Source organism: Chiloscyllium plagiosum, chromosome 16 (assembly GCF_004010195.1).
Source record: "Chiloscyllium plagiosum isolate BGI_BamShark_2017 chromosome 16, ASM401019v2, whole genome shotgun sequence".
NCBI lineage: Eukaryota > Metazoa > Chordata > Chondrichthyes > Orectolobiformes > Hemiscylliidae > Chiloscyllium > Chiloscyllium plagiosum.
In genome coordinates, this window is record NC_057725.1 from 33,420,620 (window position 1) to 33,433,551 (window position 12,932).

Sequence of the window (12,932 nt, forward strand, 5' to 3'; positions counted from 1 at the left end):
CAGTTCAAGTTGAATATATTCCAGGACGTTTAATTACAGCCCCATGCTCCGTATCTCCAATAACTCATATCTCAGAAACAGAAATATTATTTAAGGAAATAGGTGCAGTAGTAAACGCTACAGCGTTCATGCCTAATCTTTGTCTTCAACTCTACCTTTTCGCCACTTCCTATATCTCATTATTCCTGGAAAAATCAAAAAGATATTCGTGTCAACATTAAAATATGTCAAAATATATATGCACCCACAGCCGTCTGGGATTAGAAAATTCCATAAATACACAATGATATGAAATTCACAATAATATGAGCGAAGAAATGTCTCCCCAGCCCAATCCTACATTAACAAAAACCGAAAGAACTTCGGATGTTAGAAATCAGAAAGAAATCCAGAAATTGCTGGAAAAACTCTGCAGGTTTGGCAGCCTTTTTGGAGAGAAAGCAGAATTAACGTTTCGGGTCCAGTGGCCCCTCTTCAGAACACTACTTCTATTCTTGGGTTTTTCCAACAATGTCTGTTTCTGTTCTACATTATTTTCATTATGAACCTGTGCCATGTGTTCTAGATTCGCGAACCAACCTCTCCGTGACTGTGAAGGTTCCCCTTTAGAAAATTCCATTTTCAAACCAATCACCTCTCATTCTTCTCGACTCCAGATCATATAGACTCAATTTAATCAACAGCGTTGAAAGATTTTTTAAAAATGCAATGTGACCTATTTTCATTCTCCCATATTCGGCTGGTAGCAGTGTCCTGAATATTCCTGGAGAATTGGATATTCCCGGAGGCTTGATAATCCTACAGTCGGTGTTCCGAACAAAGATCACTTCCAACCACGATACAAGAGGGTAAGTAGTTTTAATATCATTCTTCAAACTTTTTAAAAGAAATAATGTTCTGGAGAGCGACAAGCACACAAAAAAAATCAATATCCATCCTGTTATAAATTGTAGCTGCGGTTGATAAAAAACAAATTGAAATATAATCAGATTGAAAATCTTTTGATTATTTTCTGCAACGTATCTAGTAACAAGCAAGCCATATTCAATGTTACGGAATGACTGTATAATGAGGAATTGTTCTTTATCAGAATAGGTTTCCACCTCCTTCTCTCCCCGGGCAGCTGACGCGTTAATCAGCCCTTGTGCCTCTGTTAAAGGGATTGAGCTTTCCTTTGAGTTGTCATTTTCCGTCGGCGGGCACAAAGCCGAGTTTGTTCCTTTAATCCCGGCGCGTCCTTGATCAAGGGCCGATAATCCGGGAGACCATTGAGACGGACTGAGTTTTCATGCCAGGATCATGGCGGCGGAATTGAGGCGGGAGACGCTACCTGCCCACTGGTCTTACGGGGTCTGTGAGGATGGGCGGATATTTTTCATTGAGTATGTTCACCCAGAGCAACTTTCAAACATTCTTGTCGCTTTCAAGCGCTCAGCGATTTCGAGTTGTTTGGAATTACAGGTTTATTTTTGTTGTCGGTGTGTATCCCCTTTCTTTGTTTTGTTTCCCGCAGCGATCAAACACGAACCACCACTTGGTTACATCCACGAACTGGTGAACCTGTCAACTCCGGCCATATGATCCGATCAGGTGGGTCGAGCGAGACTTTAGTAACTTTTGTTTGAGCGGTCAGTTCCTGTTTATCTATGTGTAATTGAGACAGGCGCAAAGGTCCAAAGTTTCAGCCGTTGATTGGGTTTTTTTTCCCTCTTTTTCTCTGCTTCCATCTCTTTATTTCCAGATCTACCTCGGGGATGGGAGGAAGGCTTCACTGAGGAAGGAGCGAGCTACTTCATTAAGTGAGTGTTGTGTCGGTGCTTCATGTTGAATTTTGCTGCAAATTTCTAAGCCTGCGAGCAGGTGAATGAGTTGGGAGATCCCACTTTGCCTCAAATCCACCTGTTTTGTTTCAGTTGATCTGTTGTTTGCTTTTGTATATCTTTTTAAAAAGGCATTTTTATTTCATAGTTCAAGTGAAAGTATAAAGGTTAATCGGAAGGTGGAATTTACTACTGGCTGCTGCAAATGTTTAATGATTACCGAGGAGATCATATGATTGTGGAATGTGAGCAACAGGTAGTCACGTGGAGTTTTATAACCTGTGAAATTGATGGGTTGATGTTTGAACTTGGGGTGCGTCTTATTTTGTAACAAAAGCGCATTTTTTGTGGCGTTTGCGAGTATGGGGATGTCATCTACATTATATTTTTTAAAATTTGTAACATACAGCCCCAAGAGAAAATGAAATCAGATAAAGTTCTTCTTTTGATGCAAATTAGACTCTATTCCTTGATTGCCTGAAACTACAAAAAACAAGACATTGTGTTTACTCCGGGATTCGCACAGTCCGCGCCTTATACTCTTATGAATTGGTTGGTATGGTGTCAATAAAGGGGAATTTATGAATTGTATAGACAGCTCGAATTACTTGCTAGTTGTGCAGGAGATGTTACTGATCGCTTTGTCGTTTCACAAATAATGTCGTTTTACAGGCGATGTAATGACAAAATATAGTTTTCCACATTGCCGTTTGAGAGGTTGCTGTGGTAACAAACAGCCCCTCGCAGTGAATTATTCAGGGCATAATTCAAATCGAAGATGCTTTCTTACCACTACAGTTTAAAAAAAACACGTTGGTATTTATGTGAAATAGTGTCTCGATTTTATGTGTCAGCTTGAAACCTAAATACGTGGGAGTGAATTATGAGACGTTTTCACAGATGAGTCTGCTGTCATATAACCTGCTGGATTATTTACAACTCTGGTTTGAAGCACAAATTAGACTTTGTTCTGAATTTTGTTGTTGACAGTCTAGGAGTTTCCTAATGTCTTTAAAATATAGTCTGTTTGATTCGTCTGACATTAAATGTAGATTATTGTTCTTGAATGATTTCTGGTTTTCTTCTTTTAGTCAGTAAATTTCATATACCAGATTATTGGAAGGATAATGGTTATCATGTAGCTACTGATCATATGCATGTGGCTTCATAGTCACTGGAATGTGTTTGTGCTGTTGTGATGGGTTCCAAAGGTTTTGTGGAGTTCAGAGTGTTTGGTTTCCAATTGCTCACATTAATGAAAGGCTGAAATTTGGTAGTTGAGACAAATAGTACTGACTTTGTGAATTTGTGATCGTTCTGTGAAATTCTTCACTATTGGGTTAGATATGTTTAGAATATTACTTTTTGACTCAATATAATGGACTGTAAGTATTAATTCATAAACTAGTGAAAAATAAATTTAAATTAGATAATTGCCAGAGAGAATTATTTCATGCAAAGGTTGATGAATGTGTTCAATGTTTCACCTTTTTGGAAAATGTTCAAAGCATACTTTAAACAGGTATTGGTTAATCTTGGGACATATTTTAAAGGGTTCAAATGTTCTTTTGTTCTTGACTTACTTTTTGCTTACAAGTCTTCTCTTGTATTCTCTTGACCATGAAGGCTGATGGAATACCGTGCTCAAATTTGTCACCTTCCTCAGCTACTCCACAATGTTTTGTGAGCTGTAATCCTCAATGGACCACCACAAACACTCATTCAGTGAAAATGAAGGTCAAGTAAGGCTGTCATTCAACTAATTCTCTCCTGCATTTTTCTTGCTGCAATACCACACCCCTCTCAAACTACCCCAAAGCAGTGGAGATGATCTTCTGAATGGAAAGGAAACTGTTCAGCACAAACCATCTTTAACCCATAACCAACAGCTACAGTATGCAAGTTATAGTTGTGTGCATCACTCAATCTGTGATCCATTTCATTGTCAGCTAGCTCATTGAAGCATACATGAAACCGAAAACATCAGAAAGCTAATGTTCTCATTCGTCTCCCATAGTGGAATGCTTCCCTTGATTATTTGATTAAGGTCAACATGATAATCATGGAAAATGTGAACCATTTTGCACATCTTTGGAGCCTTCTCGTGACGCACAAACAAAGTTATGATAGTTCAACACCTTCAATGTGCTAACTCCGCCTTCAGCTGGAAACAGAAAAGTGTGTATTTGAGGATCAGGAGAGTAAGGTTATGCTTTACTAAGCTCCATTGATTCCTGTACTTGTGTATAATTTGGTGTTTTAGATTAATGCATATAGGAGACTGAAAACTGAAGAAGAAGCACCCTCAGTGTCTTGGCAAGAAAGTTGGTCCAAAGCAATATCCTCTTGCAAGCCTGCTTGCCCAGCATCAAGGTGCTAATAGATCTAAACTAGCTCTGCTGGATGGAATGTATTGTTAGTGTGCCTGTCAGCAGACTCCTGAAGCAACGACTCTACTTGAAACTTAATCAAGGCAAGAATTTCCTGGGACGATAGAAGAAACCCTTTAGGATTGTCCTAAAAGCATTCCTGAAGAGGTCCAACATACCCATCAACTCATGAGAGATAATGGCCTGTGACTGACAAATTGAGAAGGCTCGTTTCAGGAAAGCAGTTTGTGGTACTTCCATTGGGAATATGCTGAGGTGAAGTGAAACTAGAGGGAGCACACCTGGAGTGGCAAGGATACTATCACCGTGCTACATGACACACAAGCAGGAGCTGAGAGATTTCCCATCAATCAGTTCAGAGATTAGATTCCCAACAATATGAGAACAGGCCCTCAGGTCCAACAAGTCCACACCGACCCTCCGAAGAGTAACCCACCCAGGCCCATTTCTCTCTGCCTAATGCACCTAACACTAGCATGGCCAATTCACCTGACCTGCACATCTTTGGACTGTGGGAGGAAACCCATACAGAGACAGGGAGCATATGCAAACTCCACACAGACAGTCGCCTGAGGCTGGAATCGAACCTGGGACCATGGTGCTGTGAGGCAGCAGTGTTAACTACTGGGCCACTGTGCTGCCCCACGGTGTTATAACATACCTCCAGAGCAGGTAGGACTTGAAACTATGCCTCCTGAATCAGATGTTAGGGATGCTACCAATGCACCACAAGAACCTCTAAGTAGTAGAGTAATACAGCATGGAAACAGACCCTTTTCATCCAGTTTGTCATGCTGACCAAGTTTGTCAAACTAAACTAGTCCCACTTGGCTGCATTAGGACCATATTCCACTAAATCTTTCCTATTCAGATACCTATCTGAATGTCTTTTATAAGTGTTGTTGCTGCTTTTACCACTTTCTCTGGCAGTTCATTCCACAGGTGAATTACCTAGAGAAAGTGAGGACTGCAGATGCTGGAGATCAGAGCTGAAAAACGTGTTGCTGGAAAAGCGCAGCAGGTCAGGAAGAAGGGCTTGTGCCCGAAACGACGATTCTCCTGCTCCTTGGATGCTGCCTGACCTGCTGCACTTTTCCAGCAACACGTTTTTCAACAGGTGAATTACCCTCCATGTAGAAAAAGTTGCCCCTCTGGTTCCTTTTTTTTTTAAGTCTTCTCTCCCCTCACCTGAAAATTATGCCCTCTAGTTTTGCATTCCCCTACCCTCAGGAAAAGACCTTTGCTAATGAATGTATGTCCCTCACGATTTTATAAACCTCTATAAGGTCACCCCTCAACCTTTTTATGCTCCAGTGGGAAAAAAAACCCAGCCTATTTGTATATCTCAAACCTTCCATTCCCAGCAACATCCTGAAAAATCTTTTCTTTTCTGAAATCTCTCCAATTTAATAACTTTGTTCTTCTAGCCGGGTAACCAGAATTGTACACCGAACTCCAAAAGTGGCCTGACCAACATCCTGTATAACCTGAACATGACATTCCAACTCCTATATTCAATGGTCTGAGCACTGAAGGCATGTATGCAAAATGCCTTCTTAACCATGATGTCTATCTTTTGATGCAACTTTCAAAGAAATATGTACCTGAATCCCTAGGTCTCTATTTGGCAACAGTACCTCAAGGTTCGACCATTAATTGTATAAGTCCTGCCTTTGTTTGTTTTACAGATATGCAAAACCTCACATTTATCCAAATTAAAGTCCATCTGTCACTCCTCAGTCCATTGGCCCGATTGAGCAAGATCCCTTTTGTAATCTGAGATAACCTTCATTGTCGACTAAACCACCAATTTTGGTGTCATCTGCAAACCTACTAACTTGCCTCCTAAATTCTCATTGTTACTTGTCATTTATATAATATTTCAGTCGACCTAGCATCAATCCTTGTGGAACACCACTGGTTCCAGGCCTCCAATCTGAAAAACAACCCTCCACCACCACCCTCTGTCTCCTCCTGTCAAGCCAATTTTATAACTAGTGGGCAAGTGCTTCCTGAATCCCATGTGATCTAACTTTACTAATTAGTCTACCAAGTGGAACCTTGTCAACGGCTTTACTATAGTCCATGTAGACAACATCTACCACTCTCTGCTCTCATCGATCTTGTTGGTTACGTCCTGAAAAAAATCAATTGTGAGGTTGCCATGCATGAAGCCATGGTGTCTGTCTCTAATCAGTCCTTGCCTCTCCAAATGCATGTAAATCCTATCTCTTGGAATTCCTTCCAACAACTTCTCCACCGCTGGTCAGACTTGCAGTTCTGTAGTTCCCTAACAGTCTTTCATAAATAAAGGCACAACATTTGCCACCTTCCAGGCCTTCATGGTTGTAGCTGATACAGATTTGTCTGTTCGGGAGCACTGCAATTTTATTCCTAAATTCACTCGACCTGGGATGCATGATCAGGTCTGGATATTTATCCACCTTCATTTTTAAGGCAATCAGCCCTTCCTCTTCTGTAATGTAGATTGTTTTCAAGACATAAATATTTATTTTCCTGAGTTCCATCGCCTCTGTTTCTTCATTCAGAGTAAAAACTGACACTATATTTGCTTATGTCTCTGATCTCCTGTGATTCCACACATAGACAACCTTGTTGATTGTTATTCTCTAACTAGCTGCTCATTTGCTCTTAATATGTTTTGTCGAATCTCTTTGGATTATCCTTAACCTTATGTGCCAGGGCTATCTCATTTCCTTTTTGCCCTCCTAATTGCTGGCTTAAGAATATCTCTACAACCCTTCTACTCTTCAAGAGATTAATTTGATTCCAGTTATCTGCACCTAATATAGGATTACAATTTCTTCTTAACCAGAGCATCAATATCTTTGTTAATCCTTTGTTACCTATTCTTACTAGCCTTCCCCTTCACTCTAATAGGAACATAATGCCTCTGAACTCTCTATCTCATTTTAGAAAGCCTCCCATTTGCCAGTTGTAGACTTTTCACAGGTAAAGGGACTCCAACTCTTGATAGTTCCTGTCTAAATCCATTAAAATGTTTTTTATTTCTGTAGAAAGAACTGTAGAACTAAAGAACTGTAACTTTTTTTATATAAGGACTATCCTTTTCCATAACTATTTTTAAACAAGTGAATTATGATCAGTGGTCCCAAAGTGCTCCCCTCTGCTATTTCGAATTAACTTGTTTTGTCATGTCTGGGGTTTGAACCCAGGCCTTCTGGTTCAGAGAGGTAGGGATGCTACTATTGCACGACAAGAGCCCTTGAATTCATTCTGGCTAGAAACCACAAACATTGGCCAGAATGGGAATAGAACCTGTGACTTTGGCATTATTAATGAAACTCTGTAACCAGCTATTGCTATAAATACTGAAGGGATAGGATCGTAAGATAAAGCTTGGCTATTTTGTAATCATCCTGTTCAGAAATGTTATTACAGACATCTGAAGTAGGTGAGACTTGAACCCAGGCCTCATGGCTCAGCCCCACTATTGCCCTAAGCAGTAGTTTAGACTTATTTTTCTAATCAGAGATCTTATTACACACCTCTGGAGCAGATGGGACTTGACCCCCATGTCTCTCTGGTCTTGGGGCAGAGGCACTACGACTGAATCACAAGAGGCCGAGTAGTTGTTTAGAGAATTCATCCCCCTCAACCCTCACCTGCTTCACTCCTTCAATTGCATCAATATTGATCTTGGCTAAGTGGCACATTTCCGGGTGTCATGGGATTGGAGAATTCTGATTGACAGCTAACTAGATTTTTCTGCCTAATCACTTACTATCTATAATCTGTGAGCCACCAGAAGCAACGATAGGGTTCTCTTGTGGCGCAGTGATAATTTTCTTAGCCTAGGACTGGGAGGGCCGGGTTCATGTCCCACCTACTCAACTGAACAGGTTGAGTAGATAAATAGGTTTCTTAAATCAAAGCTATTTTAGTACTTGGCACATGAGCTGTGTGAAGGGGTGGGAATGAAAAAACTTGCCCATTCACTCAAGTGGACAGTTTGCAACTAAAGTTGTTTTTACATGGGTTAGTTTTTGTGCTTATAAATTGTTTGACTACTTGCTGTAGCTGTGGCTTAGATTTATAGTCCACTTTGTTTTTACTGTAACTACATTTTGTATTGTAGGCAGTTAGAGTTAAAGGTTTTACAGCCAAAACATTTTGACTTGGAATGTGATTTCAAATTGTTAAAATTTTTCTACATTTCACATTTCAGCTGTTGGGTTGATAGTCTAATGTAAGAATGGTTTAAGCTTTGAATTAGTATGAAGCTTTTGAGTTGTGCTTTTTGTTTTTGCAAGTTGTCACAAATGTTTATAATTGCAATTCTTAACTTGTAATGTATAGACTGTAACAAAAGTTTTTGTAACTTGTATTGACATGTTTGAGACCAAACTAAATTTATTTAACCTATGTGAATTTAGGCTTGGCCATAGACTTCATGTGTAAGCAGGATTCCACATTTGCTATTTGGCTGCTGTAGGTACCATTATTAGGTAGTGTGATAGCACTGCAAAATGCTCTAGTTAACATAAATTTTCCCTCCTTCCAATATAACATGTCCATTACCATTTTTTTTCATTGCAAAGATGTATTTATTTTCTGTCAGCTGCCATTTTCACAAATGTGCAGATTCTGCTTGCAAACCAAACCTGGTCTCGTTGATTACCTTGTCCAATTCAGACAAAAATATACCAGACGATTATGTGAGTAATGTTTCCTCATAAAGTTCATACAGGGGAATTGGATTTGATTATATAAACCTCATCTCCCCATTTGTTGAGGACATTGATCTGTGACTTCACTCCACATGCCTGTGTTTGCCCATACCTTTGGTGATTTAACAGTTTCTACTTTCAAGTTAACAGTTGATCAGGGATCCAATGCCATTTGCTGGAGTTCCAAGCTCCTGTGACCCTTTTGAGGAAGCATTTCTTTTCTCCTGGAAGTCTTATATGTTAAGATTTATACCTCTCAGTCCTAGTCTTTGAATTAGTTGAAATAGTTTCTCCCAACCTTTTAATACCTCAAAGTTTGTGAGAAGATTTGTAGCTTGGGTGCTCGTTGTTGTGATTCTGTTCGCCGAGCTGGGAATTTGTGTTGCAGACGTTTCGTCCCCTATCTAGGTGACATCCTCAGTGCTTGGGAGCCTCCTGTGAAGCGCTTCTGTGATGTTTCCTCCGGCATTTATAGTGGTTTGTCTCTGCCACTTCCGGTTGTCAGTTCCAGCTGTCCGTTATCCGTATCCATGAACACCAACTAGCCACGAAACGACATGACCAGCTATCCTTAGTAGCCACACACTCAGATGACAAGCAACATGAGTTCGACTGGGACAACACTACTATTATAGGACAAGCCAAACAGAGAACAGCCAGGGAATTCCTAGAGGCATGGCACTCATCCACAGATTCTATCAATAAGCACATCGACTTGGACCCAATATACCGACCACTGCAACGGACAGCTGGAACTGACAACCGGAAGTGGCAGATTCAAACCACTATAAATGCTGGAGGAAACATCCCAGAAGCACTTCACAGGAGGCTCCCAAGCACTGAGGATATCACCTAGTCAGGGGATGAAACGTTTGCAACACAAATTCCCAGCTCGGCGAACAGAACCACAACTTTTAATACCTTTTGACTAAATCATCCCAAAACCTTTAAAGATTGAGGGAACATCACCCTTGTTGTCTAATTTCTCCTCCATAGCTGAATGCTTGGAGTCTATTCTAGTAAAAGCACAGTGCTCTTCATTCAATATCAGATTACAAGTGAGCTAATATTTCTGTGTTGCACAACAGTGTGCCAGAACATTCAAATATTATCTCCTAAACTTCCTAAGCCTTATCTTGCAGGCATTCATACTCCCGTGCAAAATGATTCTTCCTTCACGGATATATCTAAGACCAAGCATGGAGACCAGAGTTCCTACCCAGATATTGGGGGAGTAAAGCTTCTTGTAGATTCCTCCAAGTTGTAATATATTGTGAGCTTTCTATAACTTGTGTGTTTTTTGCTCCCAAAATGTTGAGAAGGAATAAACAGTTCAACCTCAGCAGTTCTGAAACTAAGATTGGATTGTAATCATGCACTCCGTTAACATCAGAAATGAGCCTTGCATAGGATTTCAAAGCCTGTTTGTTGTTCATGCATAATTTGTTCCAATAAATCTAAGTTGTTCTAGAAGTTGGATATTATTTTTATGAAGTGGTTATATTTTATCAGTGAATAAATTGATACCACTAAACATGTAGAAAGGAACTTTATTTGTAGCTGTCTTCAGTAGCTTATTTAAATGTGTTAACTGACGTGATTTTAAGTGAAGGAAAGTGGAAACCAAAGATGGTTTCATGCAGTAAAATTTGTGACGTCTCCAGGGAATCTTGTCTGATTTTCATTTGTTCTCTCTAGTCCTTCCATGTGCTTTTGCTAAGCTTAAAAGCCTGTTTTAGATTCTGAAAGTTTGTGTAATGGTTTGTAAAATGGAATGCATTCTATGAATTTTGAACTGAGAACAAAGTGTTAGCAGTCCAATGGGCTTCTGCTGAATATAAAATCTGAATGACAGTAACAATTGCATACCTTCCAGCCTACCTACTTTGGTAGGTTTGAAGAATGTTAAATTGTTCTTGTACATTGCAGATTGAACTAGTCATTATTTTGTTTTTTTTTTTAACAAATCAGTATACTTCAGTTCCCCACCCGCTCCTTTTTAGATCCATTTCTGCTGGAGATTGATTCATAGAACATAGAACATAGAACAAAATAGCGCAAAAAGGCCCTTCGGCCCTCAATGTTGCGCCGACCTGTGAACTATTCTCAGCTCGTCCCCCTACACTTATCCCAAAATCATCCATGTGCTTATCTAAGGATTGTTCATATCTCCCTAATGTGGCTGAGTTGACTACATTGGCAGGTAGGGCATTCCACGTCCTTACCACTCTCTGTGTAAAGAACCTGCCTCTGATATCTGCCTTAAATCTACCACCCCTCAATTTGTAGCTATGCCCCCTCATACACACTGACGTCATCATCCAAGGAAAAAGACTTTCACTGCCTACCCTATCTAATCCTCTGATCATCTTGTATGTCTCTATCAAAACCCCTCTTCGCCTTCTTCTTGCCAATGAGAACAGGTTAAAGTCTCTCAGCCTTTCCTCATAAGACCTTCCCTCTAGACCAGGCAATATCCTGGTAAATCTCCTCTGCACTTTTTCCAATGCTTCCACGTCCTTCCCGAAATATGGCGACCAGAACTGTACACAATATTCCAAGTGTGGCCGCACCAGCATTTTGTATAGTTGCAGCATGATATTGCGGCTCCGGAACTCAATCCCTCTATGAAAGAAACCTGACACTCCATATGCCTTCTTAACAGCACTATCCATCTGGGTGGCAACTTTCAGGGATCTATGTACATGGACTCCAAGAACTACACTACTAAGAATCTTTCCATCGACCCAGCGCTCTGCTTTCCTGTTATGCTTCCCAAAGTGCATCACCTCACATTTAGCTGCATTGAACTCCATTTGCCGCCTCTCAGCTCAATTCTGCAGTTTATCCAAGTCTCCCTACAACCTGTAACATTCTTCCACACTGTCCACTACTCCACTGACTTTAGTGTCATCTGCAAATTTACTAATCCATCCAACTATTCCTACGTCTGAGTCATTTATAAAAATGACAAACAGCAGCGGTCTCAAAACAGATCCTTGTGGCACACCACTAGTAACCGGACTCCAGGCTGAATATTTTCCATCAACCACCACTCGCTGCCTTCTTTCAGAAAGCCAGTTTCTAATCCAAACTGCTAAATCGTCCTCAATTCCATGCCTCTGCATTTTCTCCAACAGCCTACCATCTGGAACCTTATCAAAAGCTTTACTGAAGTCCATGGGCTCTGGCTATTATCTGGTACACTGTCCATTCTGAACCAGCAATCTCAAAGTTTAGGTGGTGCACTTCTAACTGAGCCTAGTTTGTGTCTGCACCTAATGTCTAGTAATTAGGAATGATTACTTTTGTCAGGATGCTGCAACATATTCACGCCTTCTGCTCCAATGAGCAGAGTTCATTGCATTCAAAACGGAATAACATAGAAACAAAATGAACTTCTGCGGTTAGTGGGTAGTGAGGGGATATATGCTGTCACTTTGATGAGGTGCTGGGCAATGGTCACATTACTCCAAAGAATATCGTTGGGGAAAAAAGTCATGAATAAGAAGATGACAATTCTTTTAATGTTGAACTCCTCCTTGTTCTAATTTCTGGCACAATTGAGAATGTGACTATCCAAATGAAGCAGAACATTCGATCAAATGGTTTCACTTGTTTAAATATTAATCATGATAGATCGTGGTAGATTGCAGCATGTGGGATAAAACTTCAAAGAAATTTAAGTTGGTTCTGTGATTACACTGCAGCAAGTACCTCGCTGGCTCAGGAGCTAAGTGCATTTCTGTCTCGACTTGCAAACTCTCCTGTTTGATACCGAATTAAGTAATCAACACAACCTACAAGCACTGACCAATGAAACAGCTTGACTGAGTTGGATGCTCCTGAAGAAGGGCTTATGCCCGAAACGTCGATTCTCCTGTTCCTTGCATGCTGCCTGACCTGCTGTGCTTTTCCAGCAACACATTTTCAGCTTAGTTGGATGCTCACCTGGATGAACACTGCACAACTTCTATGCTGCCTTGTAGTATTTGGGTGTGTTATGAAGA

General features: G+C 40.4%; 1 protein-coding gene across 8 annotated transcripts in view; it reads left to right on the forward strand.

Moving 5' to 3' along the window:
* Nucleotides 1-1,154: 1,154 nt before the first annotated feature.
* plekha7b (pleckstrin homology domain containing, family A member 7b) overlaps nt 1,155-12,932 on the forward strand; it is a 470,220-nt gene continuing 458,442 nt past the window's right edge. For 5 of the 8 annotated variants that reach the window (XM_043705782.1, XM_043705786.1, XM_043705780.1 and 2 more), the window contains exons 1-3: nt 1,156-1,382; nt 1,514-1,590; nt 1,742-1,799. In XM_043705782.1, coding sequence (XP_043561717.1) covers nt 1,300-1,382; nt 1,514-1,590; nt 1,742-1,799 — 218 coding nt within the window. In that variant the 5' untranslated portion in view covers nt 1,156-1,299. Of the gene's footprint in view, nt 1,383-1,513; nt 1,591-1,741; nt 1,800-12,932 lie in introns of all 8 variants that reach the window. The other 3 variants (XM_043705777.1, XM_043705778.1, XM_043705783.1) reach the window with 2 other exon arrangements.